Source organism: Mus musculus, chromosome 14 (genome assembly GCF_000001635.26).
Source record: "Mus musculus strain C57BL/6J chromosome 14, GRCm38.p6 C57BL/6J".
Taxonomy (NCBI): Eukaryota; Metazoa; Chordata; class Mammalia; order Rodentia; family Muridae; genus Mus; species Mus musculus.
The window spans coordinates 33,207,281-33,227,946 of NC_000080.6; the positions used below are offsets into that span (position 1 = coordinate 33,207,281).

At 47.8% G+C, this 20,666-nt stretch overlaps 1 protein-coding gene and 1 pseudogene across 3 annotated transcripts in view; both read left to right on the forward strand.

Moving 5' to 3' along the window:
* Positions 1–5,878: 5,878 nt before the first annotated feature.
* On the forward strand, positions 5,879–6,306 carry Gm6340 (annotated as a pseudogene).
* A 407-nt stretch (positions 6,307–6,713) lies between these two features.
* The window catches only part of Arhgap22 (Rho GTPase activating protein 22), a 155,943-nt gene continuing 141,990 nt past the window's right edge, over positions 6,714–20,666 (forward strand). The window contains exons 1-2 of one of the 3 annotated variants that reach the window (XM_011245053.3): positions 6,714–7,013; positions 9,672–9,831. In XM_011245053.3, the coding sequence (XP_011243355.1) occupies positions 9,780–9,831 (52 nt within the window). In that variant the 5' untranslated portion in view covers positions 6,714–7,013; positions 9,672–9,779. Of the gene's footprint in view, positions 7,014–9,542; positions 9,566–9,671; positions 9,832–20,666 lie in introns of those variants that run through there. The other 2 variants (XM_006518956.4, NM_153800.4) reach the window with 2 other exon arrangements.

Genomic DNA, 20,666 nt, shown 5'->3' on the forward strand with positions numbered 1-20,666 from the left:
TCCTGAAAACAGTGAGCCTGAAACCACCATCAGTCTCATGCCAGGAAGGCTCAGACAGGCTCCCAGGATGGGGAGCCAGCCTGAGATCACCACCAGCCCTCCTCCACACAGGCCTAGGGGACTATGCCAAGACGACCCTGCTAGCTTGCATTATGGCCTGGTGCCATAGTACATGAGCAGGGTATAGCACTTCTGAGACCACTCCTGAGATGACTCCAGACACCCACTAAAATGAGCCAATAAGTGATGAAGAGATGGAAGAGAAAGAGAAACAGAAGGAGGTGCATACAATGAAGAGAGGCAGAACTGGAGACTCGAGGGTAGTGAGGGACAGTCTGATGTGAGTAGCCAGTGATCCCACCTGGAGCCATGGTGGGGGCCTGGCCTGTGCTGCCAGGGGACCATTTCTGGGTCTGTAGGTCTGCAGCAGCAGGAGTCTGTTACCACCAAAAGCCAGATGGATGTCGCTGGTCTGGGCTGCTGCCCAGGGACTTGTCACTGTCTGAGGGCTGTGCAGAACCAGCCTCATCCCTCACATGGGCATTGTGGGAGAGCTGAACTCACACCTGACCTGCTGCAGTACTTGGGAGAGTGAGCCCTGTACATTGTGGGGGTTTCAGTTGATCCAGCCTGAGGATATGAGCATGCGAGAACTGGCCCTACCACCTGCCTTCCATGCAGTGGTGTGGATGAGCTGAGCAAGAGAAACCCTCTTCCCCTCTCTCCCTCCCTGCTCTTTCTCTCCCCCGCCCCACTGGTGGCAGACCAGAGACCTGACCTTGAGGTCATGAGAGCTGTCCCTGCCCCTTGCCATCTGCAGCACTTGGGAGAGTAGGTCACTCATCTGTCATGCAGTGACACAGGTGAGCTAGAGATGTCCCCTTCTCACTCTTTGCCACCTACAGCAGGCAGAGGAGCTTGCCCCGTGTCATCAGAGTGGGAGAGCAGGCCCTGCCCCTCACCTGGTGCAGTACAGTAGAGCTGGCTCTGGATGTGGGTTGAGGGTGAGCCAGCCTGACGCGAGAGTGTAGGAGAACCAACCCTGTCTCTTGTCTGCAGTAAGGTACCATCAGTAATGAAGAGAGCCTCTCCCTCTTGCTTTTGCCCTGACACTGGAAGTGACTGTGATAGTCGGCCCTGAAGGGGTCAGAGGGCAGGAGAGCTGTCCCTGCTCCTCGACTGTTACAGCACTCAGGAGAGCTGTCCCTGCACCTCGTCTGTGCAGCACGTTAGAGCTGGCCTTGGTTGCAGGGTTTGCCTGTGACCCAGCCTCAGGGCATGAGGGTGGGAGGGCCAGTGGGCTGACCAACTCAGATAGATGCCTCTCAGACCTAGGTCCAGGGCTTTGAATTGGCTCATTCCAACACCTACCCCATCAATGAACTGCTGGGGTGCATGAAGGGTCGGTCCTACAGATCCAAAACTACAGGATCTCCATGACACAGGACAAGAACAGGATATCCGAGAGGAGTACCAGTGAGGTGCCAGTATTGTTAGTGTCGCAGAAGCCAGAGACCATTGAGTCACTGCAATGAACATTTACAAGCAAACTAGTGTGAACAAAAGGGTATACTGTGAGACACACTGTGACACACTGCAGCCTCCACCATGATTTTTTTTTTCTCTGTTGGAGTGGGAGTTTGTAGGGGTGAAGGGTGAGGACAAGGGGGGGGGGGAATGAGTGGGATTGGAGTGCATGACATGAAATTCACGAGAACTAGTAAAATGTTAGGGGAAGAAGTAAGGAAGAGTTACTGGGTCTATTTCGGCCATCAGTCTGAAGTCAGGGAGAGGTGAGGGCACGGTCCACTTTGTGTATATAGTTAGTTAGGTTGCAGAGAGATTTGCACACTGACGTTGCTCTAGGTTTCTGCTTCACCACTCAGTTAAACATTCTGGAAATGTCCTTTCCAACAAGTGTGTCTCCTGAGCCCATTATAAAGCCAGTTAGGTTGGCAATGGGGTTGACTCTGGCACAGGTTTTGGCCATAGTGAATAGTGTCTCAGTTAACACTCTGAGGTGTCTCAGGAGGATAGCTGGGTCACACGGTAGCTGTATCTTCTTCATTTCCATAATGGCAGCACCGCTTCACACTCCCGCCAGCAGTGACTACGGGCCCTGCATCCTCTCCAGCGGGTTCTTTTCCTGATGATAGCCATCCTGACTAAAGTGAGTTAGAATCTCAAAACTGTTTCAATTTGGATTTCTCTGGTGGTTGAACCTTTTAAAATATTCATCAAATGATAGTATATTGTCTAGTTGATTTTATATTTAGTTTTTAAAGTCCTTTATTTGTTCTGGATACTGAGCGCTGTCAGATGTGTAGCGGGGAAAGGATTTCTCCCCATCCCTTCGACTGCCTTTTCCCTCTGCCGATTGCCAATTGCTTCCTTCACTCTGCAGAAGCTCAATACAATAATTTTACACAGTTTATCATCAGTTCTTGGGATCCATTCCTCTGCTGCAGCGTCCTTCTCAGACAGCCCTCACCTATGCCTACATATTGAAATGTTTCTTCTGCTTTCCTCCAGCAGTCTCAGAGTTCCAGGTCTTCTGTTAAGGTTGAAGTTGGGTTTTGTGTGGGACAGGAGATATGTACCTAACTTCGTTCTCCTTAGGGCTGACATCCAAGTTTGCTGGTTTCATTAGACAAAAATGCTTTCTTTTCTCCAAAGTGTGTTTTGGAAGGTTTTTCAAACGCTGGGTGTCTGTGGCTATGTTGGTTTATGTCTGGTTCCCTGTTGTGCGTGCATCTGCTGTGTGCCAGGACGGTGCTGGTTTCCTCACTGTGGCTCTGCAGTGTACACTGAGATAAGGTATTATGTTGCCTGCAACATTGCTCTTCTGCTCTTGATAGCTTTGGATATTATTTGTGAATAGGGTCTTTTGTACTTCCATGTTAATTTTAGCCTCTATGTCAGCAGGGAAATTGGCCTATATTTTTCTTCCTTCCTTCCTTCCTTCCTTCCTTCCTTCCTTCCTTCCTTCCTTCCTTCCTTCCTTTCTTCCCTCCCTCCCTCCCTCCCTCCCTCCCTCCCTCCCTCCCTCCCTCCCTTCCTTACTTCCTTCCTTCTGTCTTTGTTGTTGTTGCTGTTGGTGATGGTGATGGTGATGATGGTGGTGGTGGTGATGGTGATGATGGTGGTGGTGATGATGATGATGATGTGCCCCTATCCAGTTTGGGCACTGGGGTGGTGCTGGCTTCATAGACTGGGTTTACTGGTGTCCGTTCCCTTTCTAGTTTTTTGAGCTGTTTGGGGAGTGTTGGTGTTAGCTCCTCTTTAAAGGTCTGAGAGGACTGGGCAGTGAATTTGGTGGCTCTTTGGCCCCTTTTACTAAGAGATCCTTCACCAGAGTTTCACTCATGTTGGGAGTTATGGGTTTCTTTAGTGACTGGCATTCTCTAAAACCCTCTTGGTCCCAATAAGTGTTTTCAATTTCATTTCACTGGAGAAATTTTTTTTAAATTTCCTCCATCTTTTCTCTAATGGCCAACTGGTCATTCGGGAGTGTATTGTTAGAACTCTCTGTAACTCTGTAGTTTCTGAGGCTTCTCTCGTTGCTGATCTCTGGTTTCATTCCACTATGACCTGACAGCGTATGAGAAATTATTTCAGTCTTCTGTATTTGTCAGAACTTCCTCTGTTGTCTAAAACATGATCCGTGTTACAGTGGATTCTGTGGACTGCCGAGAGGAATGCGTGGTCTGCAGCTGTCGGGTGGGATGCTCTGCTAAGATCTCTTAAGTGTAGTCTGCAGCTGTCCAGTGGGATGCTCTGCTAAGATCTCTTAAGCCCTTTTAGCTGTGATGCAAAATAGCTATGACAATCCTTGCTCGTTTCTTGGTCAAAACAAAACATGCGTTTCTGAGAGTGGAGTATTGCAGCTATTGTATCAAGACCTATCTGCCCTCTGGGTGTATTAGTTTTTGTCTTATGAAATAGGGGGGCCTGAAATTGGCTATAGAAAACATAATAAACACTAAAATTAGCATCTGGTCTTGATGAAGTGTTCCCTTTATTAATTTTTGGTGGATTTTTATCTCTCTGGCTAGTTTCTATTCAAAGTCTACTTTATCATTTATCAGAATCTCTGGGCCAGCTTGCTCCAGCTTTGCTTTGCTTGTAGGTTGGTTTCCATCCTAAAATCTCAGTCTGTGGGTCTCTTCGCCAGCGGGATATGATTTCAGAGCGACAACAGATAACTGGATTATAGTTTTCAGTTCATCAGCTGGTCTCCATTACACTGGAGTGTTGAGTCCATTCGCATTTATAGTTATTATTGAGAGAGTTTTGCTCCTTTTTATAATTCCCGTTGCTTGGTTTTGGTTGCATTCTGGTTGGGTTACTCTCGGGTGTTTTCTGTGTTCCTGTTCATGTTAGGGCTCTGCTGATTTACTCTCTTGGACACGATGAATGCTTTCTTAGTTCTCTTTGCTCATCGTCCGGCTCATGGCATGTATTCTTTTCTGTGTTCCCTTGGCTGAGACATTCCTCCTCTGCGGTTAAGGCTCCTGGGTGTCTCTGGCAGTGCTGGCTTGGTGGCCATGAATTGGTTCATGCTTGTGTTCCTGTGTCTCTATCTCCATGAATGTTAAACGATAACTTTGTTCATCTCCGTTGCTGGCTTTCCTTTCCAGGCTGTGGTTGGAGTTCTTACTCCATATGTCAGCTAATTTATATCCTCTTTGAAGTCATTGGTTCTTTTAAAAACTAACCTTTGAGTTCTTCATCTGGTATTTTAACTAGCTCTGTGTTTTCACTGTTGGCATCTGAGTTGCCATCTTGAAATTGTGTATGTGTTTGTGTGTGTGTGTGTGTGTGTGTGTGTGTGTGTGGTGTGACAATAATTAGGGAGAAAAAAGACCATGGATTTGAAAAGGAGTAAGGAAGGTTTGGAGGGAGGAAATGGAAGGGACATATGATGTAATTATGTTATAAACTCAAAAAAAAAAAAAAAAGAAAAGAAATAGTTTTAAAATAAGATAAAAACATTACTGAAGTAAAGTGAAAAGAAAAACAGAGGAAGTGGAGGGAATCAGAAGAAAGCCTGTGAAGTCAGAGCTGCCCCCGGGCCCTAAGTGGAGGCTCTTCTGTTAGAGAAGACCGACTTCCCCTCTGCCAGCAGGTGTCAGGTATTATGGCTTCATGGCTGGCATACGGCAGTCACCTAGCAAATTGCCCAGTGTGATCTACTGCCCTTTGTCCTCTGGGGGATGGGTTCACTCATATCCCTACCCGCGGTTTAGGGCTAGAGAGTGAGGCTTAGGGAGGCTGTGAAACTACCCAGTGAGCTGCCTGTGCCCACCACAGGAATCAAAATCACTTCCACCTCAGCCTCTCTCCCACTTTGTTCTGCAACCCCAGCCCCCTTTCCAGCAAGGCTGGACAGACTAGAATTCCTTGGCCTGTGTGCACACAGGAGGCCTTGGTGGGGTGTTTTCCAATGAGGTTGTCTGTTAGCTTAATCAGAGGGGATGCCAGCAGTGTCTCTGCTGAGCCCTGGTGAGTGGAGGGCTGACTCATTCTGGAAGAAGGGAACTTTCTGCCTCCACAATGGGGCCACCTGCCCACTTCTGTCCTGAGCCTTTGGCTTTAAAATGCCCTCAGTGAGCCTTATGGCTTGAGAAATAGTCATATCTGTCCTCCACCACCTGGGGGTTTTCTTGCTGCACTTCTCAGCACCCAACCATGGAACAAGGTGGAAGGATTGATCTGATGGGAACAAAAAAATCTATGTAAGCCCAGGAGCCCCACATGAATCACCAGCAAATAGTGAGGGTAGAAAGGCGAGGCCATAAGAAAGCACAGACTTGGCTGCTGGGAGTTGTCTGGAGGCCAGCGGCCCTGGGGCTGAGCGCCCTCCAGCAGAGCAATCATGTCCCACAAACAAATCTATTATTCGGACAAATACGACGAGGAGTTCGAGTACCGGCATGCCGTATTGCCCAAGGACATAGCCAACCTGGTCCCGAAAACCCACTTGATGTCTGAATCTGAATGGAGGAAGCTCGGCGTTCAGCAGAGTCAGGGATGGGTCCACTATATGATCCATGAACCAGAACCTCACATCTTACTGTTCCCGCAGCCACTGCCCAAGAAGCCAAAGAAATGAAGCCAGCGAACCGCCTTCCGGCCTCGAGCTTTCCACAGCTGTCCTCACTCCCTACCATCTTTCTGATCGGGTGACCATGTTGCTTTCTTATTTCTCACTTTGATATGTAAAGGATACACTGTTTGAATGTGCTGGTATCTGCTTTGCTTCTGGAGTTGAGCCACCAGTGCCACAGCCCTGTCAGATGAGTGTGACCATATTAGTCATTTGGCAGAAGCATGTGAAATCTAGATCATGGCTGTTACAGGGATGGTGTGAATATGCTGATGTGTTTTTTACTATTGGGTATTGTATTTATGATGACTTATGGATTTATGTTTCAATGTATTAGAAACTTTGCATTTTATCTGACAGATCTTTTCCATGTTACAAGCCTCGATTAAAGGAAGTTTTTTTATAATCTAAAAAAAAAAAAGCACAGACTTACTCAAGCTGCCCCCGGATCCCAGCAGGAAAACAAAATGCAATGTCCAGGAACAAGACCAGGGTTCAGAAGCACGGGCGAAGCTCCTCTAATGACCACCAGAGGGCGCTCCAAACCAGCCAACCCAGGCCCTCCTCGGCGCCGCGCTTCCTGCAGAGGTCAGCCTTTTACACTTTCCGAGCCGCTGAGGTTGCTGCTGCAGCCTTGAGAGGCCAGCCAAGGACAGCTGTCAGAGCATCATCCCCAGAGGCATCGAGGAGACAGGAAACCTGCATCCTGCCTGATGATGTTCAGCCTGGGTTGCATCCCCTGGTCCTACCAGCGGACTCGTCCCATGGGAGCCAGGGGCAGGGGCAAAGGCAGGGCACCCACGGGGTGAGAAGAGGGGCGGCAGCTAGAGTGCTCCCTCCTGGAACGAAGAAGGAGCCCCTCCTTCTTCAGGCAAAGACAGAGAAGCCTGCTCTCCACGTCCAGGTGAGCAAAGATGAGATCCAGGTGAGCCAGGACAGCTCCAGGAGAGCCACACACAGCAGCGACCCTGTGTGGGGTGGAGTGGGGAGCCGGGGCTGCACAAGTTTCCTGACCCCAGGCTGTGAGTTCATTCTTTAAAGATGGACTCTAAATACCCTCCTAAGCCACATTAAATTGCTGCGTGGCTCGGAGCATCACGATTCCACAATGAGACCCTCCCCCAGCTGCTGTCAGGTGTCACGTAAATGTGTGCATTGTGCAGTTGTGCCTGCAGGTGGGGTGAGATAAGGCACAGGGGCACTGGCCTGAGTCCAGGGCAAACAGATCTGTTGTGAGCGTGGTGCGGAGCCATGCCTGGAGCTGAGTCATGCTCTGGGAGGCGTCTAGGCGGGCCCTGGCTCTACTGGGCTTGGCTGGGTGTGGCCGGCTGTTGACCTTGCTTAGAAAGGTAGGTTAGGAGAATACTAAGGTGAAGGGCTAGAGAGCAAACCTCTTCCTCTTTCACAGAGGTGACCCCTCTCTACTCCAACCCCACAGTAGCATATCGGTTTAGGAACTTCCCCCCTCCTGCAAACGTATACACAATTGTTACAGTCTCCCAGGGTCTATTCTAGCACCCACCTGTCTCCTCTGCCTGCCCTCTCTGGTCCTGGGAAAAGCCAGCCCCACCCAGTTCCTTAGATGTGATAAGACCCGGCTGCTTTAGCCAATCAGCACACCCCACTGGTTTGGATCCAGTCGAGTGCATTGGTTAGTGCCCCAAATCAAGGAAAGAAGGCATTTGACAGGCTTTGGGAAGAAGCTCTGTGGTTTGTCTGAGACTGGACAGTGTCCTCTTTCCTCGGGCTCTGCGGGAGAGAAGAAATGTTAGCTCCCAAAGCTGATCCCAAAATAAAGGAGGGCCAGGGGAAGAAGGGGAGGAGGGGGAGGAGAAAGGAGGAAGGGTGAAGGGTGAAGAAGAGGGAGAAGGAGAGGAAGGAGGAAGAGAGGGAAGAGGAAACACCCTAGAAGCAAACAGAACTGCAAGGAAACCCAGACTTGATTGACATGTCAACCTGCTAGATCCAGCTGTCTGCCACCAATTATGAGACTGTTCCCCCTAAAGGAGCCAATGTGTGCCCTTGTATTCCTGAATTCAACTTTAACGTTAGACTTCTGTTTTGTAAACAGGCTCTCATGTAGCACAGGCTGGCCTTGAACTCACTATATAGCTGAGGGTAACCTTGAACTTCTGAGTCTCTGCCCCCACCTCCTGATTGCTGGGTTTACAGGCATACTACACGCCTACCTGGCTTTGTGTCCTGCTAGGGACTGGACCTACAGTGTGAACCCAGAGCATTCATTCTTAAGGCTTGCTACAGTGGGTGTGGGGTGCCCCCACCCTCAGAGCCTTACCCCCGTCCACCTATGCTTCCAAACTGTGCACTCTTCCAGGAGAGACTGAAGGTGTCACTCCCAAATCCCTCAGGGTCTCTGAGGTCTGTACCAACTCCAGGGTCCTCATTTCCTGGCTCCAGCTCCATCACTTCCCTGGAGACTCCCAGCTCAGCTGTGTGTTCAAGGCCATCTGTGCTCCTGGGTCCCAGGTCATGCCAATATCTTGGGCTTAGGCCCTTGAAGATTTAGGGCTTAGTGACCGCTTCATTCTCTCTGCTATTCCAAAGGCAGTCTGCCTTCTCCATTCCAGGTGCTGTCCCATCACTCCCTGGGGACCAGTCAGTGACAGGAACTATACCCACATGCTAAAGTGTGAACCAGAAGCATTTTGCCCCAGCAGGACCCACAGAATACCAGGCACTAGTCCATAGCCCCAAGCTTCTGTTCTCTGTGGCAGTGATGGACCGATTTCAGCCCGCATCTCTATCTCCTCCTCCTCCTGCCTCCTTCTGCCTCCTCCTGCCCAGGTTGGAAGGATCTACCGGTAACTTCAGGCTTCATACAAGCTCAGCTTGTAGAGACTAGCACACTGGAGACAGGGTAGGTAGGGGAAGAGCATTCTGGGCTCCATCTGCAAATGGTATCATATGTCCTAAAGACAGGTGACAGTGTGCCTGCCATCTCAGAGCCTGGCTTTATTTTAGGTCGCTAGGACTGCTGCTGTGTGAATGATGTTCACGGCGGCAGAAATACCACTTGGCTAGTTATAAGCAAGCTTTGTCTATTTGTTTGTTCGTTTGTACCCATTTTCCACAACTGTAAATGATGTAATGATGACACATTTCCAAAAATAGAATGGAGAAGTGGTACCCTAAGGATGTGACAGAGCTTTCCTGGGGTCTACCCCAGCACTTGGACCACAAGCCAAAGTGTGAGCCAGGAACCAGCCAGCATGCTCAGAGCAATTTGCACGGTCCCTTACTTAGCTCCATGTTGTTCCCTTGGGGGCGAAAAATATCAAATCTAGTAGCTAGAGCCCTTGGCTCACCGAGCCCTTGCTTCCGCTGATGAATCTGGCATCTTCTCCCTCTGAGACGCAGTTGTCACTGCTGGTCCCATTTTACAGATTTGAGGAACTGATACTCTGACTTCCCCAAGTCTGCTCTCAGATCCCCAAGGTACATGCTCCACAGAGAAACTTGTCCCTCACAGCAGGCTTTGTTCGTGTTTGAAATCCAGGCAAATGCCTGGAAAGAGCGTTCTAAATATATTTCTCTACTATAGATGCTGATCGCCTGCTACTGAAACTGGGAATTAGCTTGTCTGCCTGAGGATGTGGCTGCTGCCTTCCAGAGAAGACACAGGAGAAATCTGCACACTGCCAGCCTAGCAATGCTGCCGACGGCTTCCAGCAAAAGAAGAACCTTCGCTGCCAGATACTTCAGTAAGGATTTGGCTCTATGGTGGGGAATGGCTGCCTGTGTGCTTGACTTCGTGCTTAAGGGTGGGGTCGCTCGGTGACACTGAAGGAGCCTCGTTGGTCTTGCGGGCTGTGGGCACCATGAAGTGGGGACTCAATCTTCCTTCAGCTCTCAGCACAAGTTGGTTAGCCAGCACTCAGCCATGACCCAGCATCTGCTCTCTGTGAGCCTGGAAATCAGGCTCCAGTGTCAAGGGTCCTGGGTTCCAATGGCTGGGGACTCTAATGACAGTTGACGGCCATGAGGATCACCATGACCACAGACTGCTTGGACACTGGATAGAGCTTCCACAGGGAGAACTGGGCATCCCAAGGCTCCTCTGTCTGTGCCAGGAAGCCACCCAGCCTGGTAGTGAACTGAAAGATGCAGAGAGGATGATTGAATAGCTCCGGGAAGCTCTGGGAAGGCAGCAGCTAGTCACAGTGGGACTAGTGTCTGTTCGAGTCACTGACAGATGATGGTCTGGTATTCCCTGAAGATGCTGGGCCCCTCAAGAACTGAATCGTGTAGGTGCCAGGTCACACAGGTGTAGATCCTGAAGGTGCAAGGTCATACAGGTGCTGGGTCTTGCAGGTGCTGGGTCTTGCAGGTGCTGGGTCTTGCAGGTGCTGGGTCTTGCAGGTGCTGCATCATACAGGTGCTGGGTCTTGCAGGTGCTGGGTCTTGCAGGTGCTGCATCATACAGGTGCTGGGTCTTGCAGGTGCTGCATCATACAGGTGCTGGGTCTTGCGGGTGCTGAGCCTTGCAGGTGCTGCATCATACGGGTGCTGGGTCTTGCAGGTGCTGGGTCTTGCAGGTGCTGGGTCTTGCAGGTGCTGTGTCATAGAGGTGGTAGACCCTGCTGGAGCTGCCCGACTTAAATGTGTGTGCACAGGATGGACCTCAGGCAGGAAGGAGCTGGTTGTGTTTGTAGCTGGGTGGTGTCTTTGGTAGGTTAGACCTGAGTGCTGGATTCCAGAAATAGATGCCATCAGTAACGTCCTCTGGGCCCCAGTCCTCCTCAAGCTTGCCAACTTCCTCTGGAGACTTCTGTTTAGCCAGCCTTAGGTGGAACGCAGGCTCCTGCACATGTTTATGTCTCTGCCAGCACTAGGAAAAAGTGAACAGAGCCACAGGGCTCAGACTCCTGCTGTGCCTCTGTCGTCCTGAGCAGGCATGTGTTAGGTGAGGAGAAAGTTTCTTCTTCCACAAAGGCAGGGTTGCGTGAGCTGGAAGCCAGGTCTGGGCTCTGAGACCTGGGCTAGAGTCTAGGTAGACGCTCCAGTCTGGGGAGAAATCGGGCTGCGGGCAGCTGGGATCACAGTATCTGACACTCTGAAGGTATTCTCCTCCAGCTGGGGTCACAGCACAGTCCAGCACCGAAGGAAAGGCCCTGGCTTTTGTTGGAGGGTCAGTTGCCAGATTTGTCTGATATGATGGATTGTCCCCGCTGCCCTGCTCTGAAGGGCGTGTGCCAACCTGTTGAGAAAGGGACAAAGACTGTGTTACATGAGATTTAATGAATAAGATTGAATTGATTTTTATATTAAAGTAAAATTCACATGGCAGAGAGTTGGCCGTTTTGAAGTGTAAGATCCAGCGGTGGTCCAGACAGGCAGCATGCTGTGCGGCTGCACCTCAGACTACCTGATACACACTGCCATCCTCTGTGGACTAAGCAGCCTTCCCACCCCCCACCTCCCATTCCTGACAGCCACCAGTCTGTTTTTCTGTCTGTGTGGATTTCGCTGCTGCACAGGTCTGATAAGTACACGGCATGTTTCTCTGTGTCAGGCCTTTTGTACTCATGATGTAGCAAGTGTCTGTACTTTCTTCCTCTTGATTGCATTGGTTCTGAGTGACAATTGTCTCAGACACTTAGGCAACTTTGAGAAAAATGGCACTGAGGTTTCACAGAAGGCTTCAGAAAGGGAAAATGTTAGTGGGGACAGTGGGGACAGTGGGGACATCTCTCTCTCTCCATCCTTGATCTGCCCTTCACTCCATCCCTACTCCTGGTTTAATCATTACAGGGAAGAACTGATAGAATGAAATGTGTGTGTGTGCGTAGAGGGTGCTATTAGAGTGACTTATAGACTATAGTCCTGCTACTCCAACAATGCCTGTCTTCCAACAGAAAGGCCAAGAATTTGGTAGTTGTTCAGCCTAAGAGTCTGGATATCTCACTTGGTCTTCAGTTTATGTTAAAGCCCCAAAGACGAAGGTTCTAGAACCAGGAGGAGGATAGATGAACTTTCTGTCGAGAGTTAGGAGAAGCAGGCAAAAAGTCAGAGTTTCCTTCTTCCATGACCTTCCATATGGGCTGCCACCAGAAGGTGTGGCTCAGATGTAGGGTGGGTCTTCTGACCTGAAATGATCCAGTCAAGAGAAATCTCTCCCAGGCATGCCCACATGCTTGGGTTTTAATTTATTCCAGATGGAGTCAAGCTGACAGCCAAGCTTGGCCATCACACCTGGAGAATGTTGCTGAGGGACGTAAATTTGCTCTTGACTGCTGTTTGCAAAAAAATTGGGATGAATATACAGTTCCCGGGGATTAAATTTCTCTGCTGTACCTAATATCGTCACCTTGCCACACCACTGTTCTGCTAGAGGACCTGCTGGAACTTTCCTAGTAGCAGGAAGCCAGAGCTACTTGACTCTGTTGGATGCTTTTGTGCCTTGTGAAAGGTCACAGAGTTAACGTCCTTGATTCTAGTGTGTTAACAAAAGGGACAGACAGACAGGTACTGCACCTCTCAGGTGTCAAACTTAGACAGCTGTGTTTCTGAAATCAACCCTGTTTGCTAAGGGTTCATCTTTTTAATCTTTCTGGAGTTTCCTTTGCTGGCTTACTTGTGCTTGGCACTGCTGTGTGTGTTCTTGCGGAATGATGGACAGCAATCTTCTTTTGCACAATCTCCTGTCTAGCTTTGACATCACAAGAACAGTGATCTGGGAACCAATCCCGTTTGCTGTCCCTTCTAGTCAGGGTTACTGTTGCTGTGATGAGACACCATGACCAAAAGCAAACTGGAGAGAAAAAGGTTTATTTGGCTTCCACTTCCACATCACTGCTCATCATCAAAGGAAGTCGGGACAGGAACTCAAACAGGGCAGGAACCTGGAGTCAGGCGCTGAGGCAGAGGCCATGAGGAGCGTGCTTCTTGGCTTGCTCCCCATAGCTGCCTCAGCCTGCTTTCTTACAGACCTCAGGACCACCAACTCAAAGATGGCCTCTCCTACAGTGGACTGAGACCTCTGACATAAATCACTAATTAAGAAAATTCCCTACAGCCAGATCTTACGAAGGCATTTTCTCGATTGAGGTTCTCTCCTTCAAGATGACTCTAGCTTGGCAAGTTGGTGTAAAAGTCGCCAGCACAACGTCAAGGTTTTCTTTCTGTGGCTGTGATGAATGCCACAAGAAAATCAACCTGGGAAGGAAAGAATTTATTCGACTCAGTCTTGGAGGTCACTGTGCATCGCTGAGGGAAGTCGGGTCAGAAGCTGAAGCAGAAACCATGGCGGAAGGCTGCTTTGTGGCCCACTCTGTCTCATGCTTAGCTAGTTTATTAGACAGCCCAGGACCGACTTATCAGGGATGTCACCACCTGTATTAGTCAGGGTTCTCTAGAGTCACAGAACTTACGGATAGTCTCTAGTTAGTAAAGGAATTTATTGATAACTTACAGTCGGCAGCCCAATTCCTTACAATTGTTCAGTCGCAGCTGTGAATGGAAATCCAAGGATCTAGCAGTCACTCAGTCTCACACGGCAAGCAGGCGAAGGAGCAAGAGCAAGAGCAAGACTCCCTTCTTCCAATGTCCTTATATTGTCTCCAGCAGAAGGTGGAGCCCAGATTAAAGGTGTGTTCCACCACACCTTTAATCCCAGATGAAAGGCGTAGCCCAGATTAAAGGTGTGTTCCTTAAACTCGGAGATTCAATCTTCTGGAATCCATAGCCACTATGGCTCAAGATCTTCAAACCAAGATCCAGATAAGGATCTCCAAGCCTCCAGATAAGGGTCACTGGTGAGCCTTCCAATTCCGGATTGTAGTTCATTCCAAATATTGTCAAGTTGACAACCAGGAATAGCCACTACAATCCACCCCTTGTCAACTTGACACAAATAATATCTCATGTTCACATGAAACAATAACAAGGTTGTAAATACGCCTAACATGATATAACTAGTCCTCGTACAATCGCAAACGCATTTGTAAATTTACAATGGGCATTCATATTACTTTATAATCCTCGTTTCTGCAACTGGTTACGTGGCCTTAATTGGTATTTATAACTACCTTCCTCTACTACCCATTCTGTATTTCCTTCTCCTTCAGCCAGCACCTCAGCAGGTCTTGGCTCTTTTCCTGGAGGATTGACCCATACCTTCATTCCTGATGGGTCTGCATCCTTTGTCATCCTGCTTGGATTAGGCTGTTGTAGTTTCCCATTGACTTTAATCACAGGACATGGTAGTACTAAGAGACGCCCTAAGGGATCTCCTACACTCCAGACATAATCTTGCTTACCACCATTGTGAAGAGGTAATCCAATTTCCCCATGGTAATCTGGATCTATCACCCCTCCTAACACTGTTATTCCTTTTTTAGCCTGTTGGTTTAAGGGCATTAGAAGCCCAAAATGACCAGGGGGAAGTCTGAGCTTCCAGTTCAATGGAATGTTTGTTGTAGCTCCTGGTAGGAGCATTCCCCTCTCTGGAGCCAAAACTTCTAGGCCAGCAGAACCTAGAGTTATGGGGACAGGAAGCAAAAATTTTCCTAGAGGGTCACAAGGAGTGATAGTAAGTGGAACTATTCCCTTTTCCACCCCTTGATTCCTGGACCCATGAATCCTGGCTATGGGTGAAACTGTACCATATATCGAGCGCTGATTCAAAGCATATACTGCCTTCTGAAGAACTCTACCCCAGCCTTCCAAGCTGTTACCACCTAATTGGCGCTGTAACTGCGTCTTCAAAAGGCCATTCCATCTTTCTATCAGACCAGCTGCTTCAGGATGATGGGGAATGTGGTAAGACCAGTGAATTCCATGATCGTGGGCCCACTGTCGTACTTCTCTGGCTGTGAAGTGAGTTCCTTGGTCAGAAGCAATACTGTGTGGAATACCATGACGATAGATAAGGCATTCTGTCAGTCCGTGAATGGTGGTTTTAGCAGAGGCATTACGTGCAGGAAAGGCAAATCCATAACCAGAATAAGTATCTACTCCAGTAAGAACAAAACGCTGTCCTTTCCACGAAGGAAGTGGTCCAATGTAGTCAACCTGCCACCAGGTTGCTGGTTGGTCACCTCAAGGAATGGTGCCATATCTGGGGCTCAGTGTTGGTTTCTGCTGTTGGCAGATCTGGCAATCAGCAGCAGCTGTAGCCAGGTCAGCCTTGGTGAGTGGAAGCCCGTGTTGCTGAGCCCAAGCATAACCTCCATCTCGACCACCATGACCACTTTGTTCATGTGCCCATTGAGCAATGACAGGGATGGCTGGGGAGAGAGGCTGATTGTCCACAGAACGGGTCATCTTATCCACTTGATTATTGAACTCCTCCTCAGCGGAACCTGGCCACCCCTTCATTCAAGGGGTTCTGGATCTGCAAACTGTCTCAAGTCTGGAAATTGATTCACTGGCCGAGATTGCTGTTTACCACGATCTAATGTAGCCTTTCTTTCATTTGGCTGTTTACCACGATCTAATGTAGCCTTTCTTTCATTTGTTTGAGAATTTTTCTGCTTATACAGATCAAACAAATATGCAGTAGGCTTCCTATGTATTTCATTCCTGGAAACACCATGATTGGTTAGCCAGTACCAAAGGTCCAACCGAGTCATGCCATTATAAATTTCACCTCTCCTGTGCTGACCATTACTGGGTATGTTATTATAAACATTCTTTTGTCTACGCTGTCCATTATAATAACTAGAATCACCTTGTCTCGGGCGATTCAATGCTGCCACCTGGCCCTTGTTACCTCGGAATCCAACTAAACCCAGTGAATTTAATTCATCTAATTGAGCAGAAGCATCTCCAATGCTAAGATCTGGCACAAGGAAAAGGGAAAGAACAAAACCCTTCAAATGTGCTGGTGCCCCTCTCACCAATTTGCGTCTTATAGAGCTGGTGAAAGGCATATCTTCTGGACCTTCCCATTGTGGACAATTATGCTTTACACAATATATCCACTCTAGCATTGCAATTTCCCTAAGTCTTAAAATCCCTTCATCAACACTAAGCCATGGAATATCAGGCATCTCCAAGTCATTTCCAGTAGGCCATCTTTTGATAAACACCTCAGCCAACCATTCAAACAAACTTTTGACACCTTTTTTAACTATGCGAGCTTCCGTATTAAACCTAGAATCTCTACTCAGAGGACCCATGTCAATAAACTCAGCCTGCTCTAGTTTTATGTTCCTTCCACCCTTATCCCACACCCTTAAAATCCATTCCCACACATATTCACCAGGTTTCTGCTTGAATGAATTAGCAAACTCATTAAGCTCCTTAGTAGTGTAGCGAATTTCCTCATGGACTACACTTTCTACCTCCCCTCTAGGAGCCTGTTTTGCTTTGAGTCTGGTTACAGGTCTAGAAGAAACTATTGGTGGGCCGTGAGCAGACTCTGCAAAATTAATTTCCTCATGTGGGGAAGGCATTATTTCAAGAGGTGGGGCTGAGGGTACTACTTCCTCAGGTGGGGCAAACCCTTGAGAATCTGAGGATTCAAAATTCTCAGCTTCAACATGGTCTTCCCACACATCCCCATCCCATGTTGTAGGATCCCATTCTTTGCCAATTAGAGCCCTTACTTTAACTGTCGACACACTCTGAGGCTGAGACTTGAATTTTCGCTGTAGTTCAGCCAACCGTACAATGAGAGTTTCTGTTTGATTTTCTGCAACTTGAGCTCTATTGCTACAAGAGAGAAGATTCTCCTCAAGGACACACTTAGCAACTTTTAGATCGTTTACTTGTGTCTGGAGCCTTTCGATTTTATCACACAACTCCTTCCTTTCATTCATCATTTTTTCCACAGATACTAAGAGCAGCCAGCCAGTAAAATCATTTTTCGATTTTTTCCCCATCTTGTAGAAAGCTTTGTGCACTGAATCACCTAATTCATTAAGAAAATCAAGGGCATTAGCTTCTTTAAGTTCGGAATATAGTTTCAACCATGGGTCTTCAAAATTCTCTGAGCTCCCAGGAGGGAGAGAATCTGGAGAGGTTTCAATAGTTGAAAGTGCTGGTGGATCAACAAGCCAATTCCAGAATTTTAAAAGATTCATCCTTGTACTTCTGTTACTCTAGAACCACTCCTGGTACCAACTTCTGTATTAGTCAGGGTTCTCTAGAGTCACAGAACTTACGGATAGTCTCTAGTTAGTAAAGGAATTTATTGATAACTTACAGTCGGCAGCCCAATTCCTTACAATTGTTCAGTCGCAGCTGTGAATGGAAATCCAAGGATCTAGCAGTCACTCAGTCTCACACGGCAAGCAGGCGAAGGAGCAAGAGCAAGAGCAAGACTCCCTTCTTCCAATGTCCTTATATTGTCTCCAGCAGAAGGTGGAGCCCAGATTAAAGGTGTGTTCCACCACACCTTTAATCCCAGATGAAAGGCGTAGCCCAGATTAAAGGTGTGTTCCTTAAACTCGGAGATTCAATCTTCTGGAATCCATAGCCACTATGGCTCAAGATCTTCAAACCAAGATCCAGATAAGGATCTCCAAGCCTCCAGATAAGGGTCACTGGTGAGCCTTCCAATTCCGGATTGTAGTTCATTCCAAATATTGTCAAGTTGACAACCAGGAATAGCCACTACACCACCCACAATGGCTTCACCCTTCAGCATGCATCTTCCATCAAGATAGTCTCTCCCAGATACGGTCAAGGGCAGTCTGATCTAGAACATTCTTCAGTTGGGGTTCCCACTTCCTGGGAGACTCTAGGCTATGTCGAGTTGGCGAGGAAGCTAACGAGAACATTGCTTTGATGAAGGAGTTGGAAGCATCCGTGTTTCAGGACAATGGGCCATTGTCATTCTTGGGCTTTGCCTGAGTTGGGGGTGCCCCACACTTTGTTGGCATGAGTTGTTCGTGGTATCCCCTTATGCGCCTCTGTAGATTCTGCAGAGTTGAATCAAGGACTCCTTTTCAATTCCTGGGCCTTTTTTTTTTTTTATTATTGGTCAATCTGGTCAAAGGTTTGCTGAGTTTATTCATCTTTTCAAAGGCCTATTATTTTAGCCTTTTGATTTTTCGCCTTTTTTTTTTTTTTTTTTTTTTTTTGCTTTCTCTGCTTCACTGCTCTCTGACTGTATGACCTCATCCTCATGGCTTCTTCTTCATTTGCTTTGGGTGTGCCTTGATTTTGGTTTCTTATGGTAGACATGTGTATTACCTATACCCTAATGGGCACACCTAATGTTAAAATCATGTTAGCTTTCAAGTATTCGACAATTTCTAATTTAATTCTAGTATTGTTGGAAGACATATTTTGTATAATTCCAATTTTAAGCTTATCAGAACATAATCTATAGCCTAGTATACAATCTACCTTGAAGGATGTTCCAAAAGCCCCTGTGAACAAAATGTATCTGTATGAGGCACACCTTGTGTGCCCAGTAAGTCAAATTAGTGATGTCACATCTTCTACGAAGCTTCTGGTGAGCTGTCTAAATGTTCTTCAGTTATTGAGATTGGCACTTGAAAATCTTATTATTTAACTCTCAGGTCTTATTTTCTCACTGCTGGTTTTTGCTTTGAGGATTTTGAGGCTTTCTTTGTAGGCATGTAAGCATTGCTATCTATTGCCCCTTCTGTGTTAGCCTCCTGTCACTGTGACAGAGTGACTAAAAATGTCAGCCTGCTAGGACTTTGAAGATGGTTTAGTAGGTAAAGGCTCTTGTCATGCGAGCATGAGGACCTGAGTTCTAATTCCCAGAAGACGTGCAGAAGCTGGACACATGGCACAAGCGTCTGAAATCCCAGTGCTGCTATAGGAAGATGCTATAGGAGGTGGAGACAGGGCAATCCCCAGGAGAACTTCAGCCAGCTAGCCTGACCTACACAGTAGGGGAAAATAAACAGAGATTGTGTCTGAAACAAAACGGGGCAGACACTTTTTAGAGGAGGGGACAGTTAACATCTCAGATTGTCTCTGATCTCCACACTCATGCTGTAACACACAGCCACTCACATTGATACACACAATGCACATGCATGTATATGTGTGTGCGTGCGTGCGTGCGTGCGGGGGGTGGGGGGTGTCTCCTGAAGCTGGCATCCACGTGAGCACCATGGTGCGTCCACGCTTACATTCACACACAATGATAATGATAACTCTGATAACTTTCAAAAGGAAGTTTTAAAGTCAGTTTACTGAAGGAGGGGGTCATAAGCATGTGTCCTTCCTTGGGTCCCTGACAGTACAGAGCCTTTTCAGGAACATGTGCCAGAAAGTTACTCACCCACCTAAAGAAACAAAGACCAAGTGAAGGAGAGTCTGGAGATAGAGGAGAGCCTGCTGTCTTCTTCAAGAACATGCCCCCAGTGACTGATCTCTTTCCACCAAATGCCCATCTCTTTCAGACCCAGTAGCAGCTCTGGCTGGGGACCAAGCCCTTCACTGTTTAAGTCTTTAGGGCCTCTTCAGATGAAATATAGCAGCTTGCTGATGTGGCCCTGTATTAGTCCCAGGAATGCTCCTGTCCTTCCCTCTCTTTCCTCAGCTCCTGTTTGATCATGATTGACATGACCGGTTCCATCTGTCTTACCAGCTTTGGGGCTGCACACCTCTCTCCTTTTAGCCTGTGACTTTGAAACCTTGTCATGCAAGCATGAGGACCTGAGTTCGAATCCCCCTTACACATCTCTTACGGAGAACATGTGCTCAGTCTTACCACTGTAAACAAATGCTGTAGACCTGAGAACATTTACCCCCGAACTCCCACAGGAGTTTATTTCATCCCCACCGTACACGTTAATGGTATTCAAAGGCCGAAATTTAGTCTGTCTGTGGGAAGTGAGTGGTATGTTTTACATGCAGAATTTTTGTGTATCTGTTAAAGTGGATTAAATATAAAATGATATAAAACGAAAGCATAGATTTGTAGACTATTCCCTTGTTTCTGTGATCTCTGGTCTTCAGTAAGTCTGCAGCCGCTGTCCTGCCAATGGACAGTTCTTTCAGCCTTTCCTCAAACACAGATCTGCCAGCAAGCTCTTCTCTATCTCTGCACATCAGAGAATGCTGCCATCTTGCTTTTCTTGTTTCTGAAAGTCGGCTTTGACATAGGTTGGCATTGATTAACAGTTTTCATTTTTCTCTCATACTTTGAATATGTCCCTCCACTTCTAGCTCCCACTGTTGAGAGGAGTTGTCAATTGCTAATCACATCAACGCCCCCGCATGTCACCAGGCAAACTACTAATCAATCTCATAGGTGTTCCTCCGTGTCAGCATCACCAGGCTGTTCAAGCTACTTTCAAGCTTTGGGGGGGGGGCATGGATTGCAAATTCTGTCACCTCATTGTCCCATAACACCAACCCTGGCATTGTCTATCTGTCCACATCCACCTCAGTGCTAAGATGCATATCTCTTTCTCTCTCTCTCTCTCTCTCTCTCTCTCTCTCTCTCTCTCTCTCTCTCCCCCTCTCTCCCTCCCTCCCTCCCTCCCTCCCTCCCTCCCTCCCTCCTTCGCCTCCTCTTCCTCCTCTTCCTCCTCCTCCTTGGAATCCATCAAATAGAAAATTTTATTCTCCTTTTCTTAAAGTAATTTCTCTCTCCTGTCTC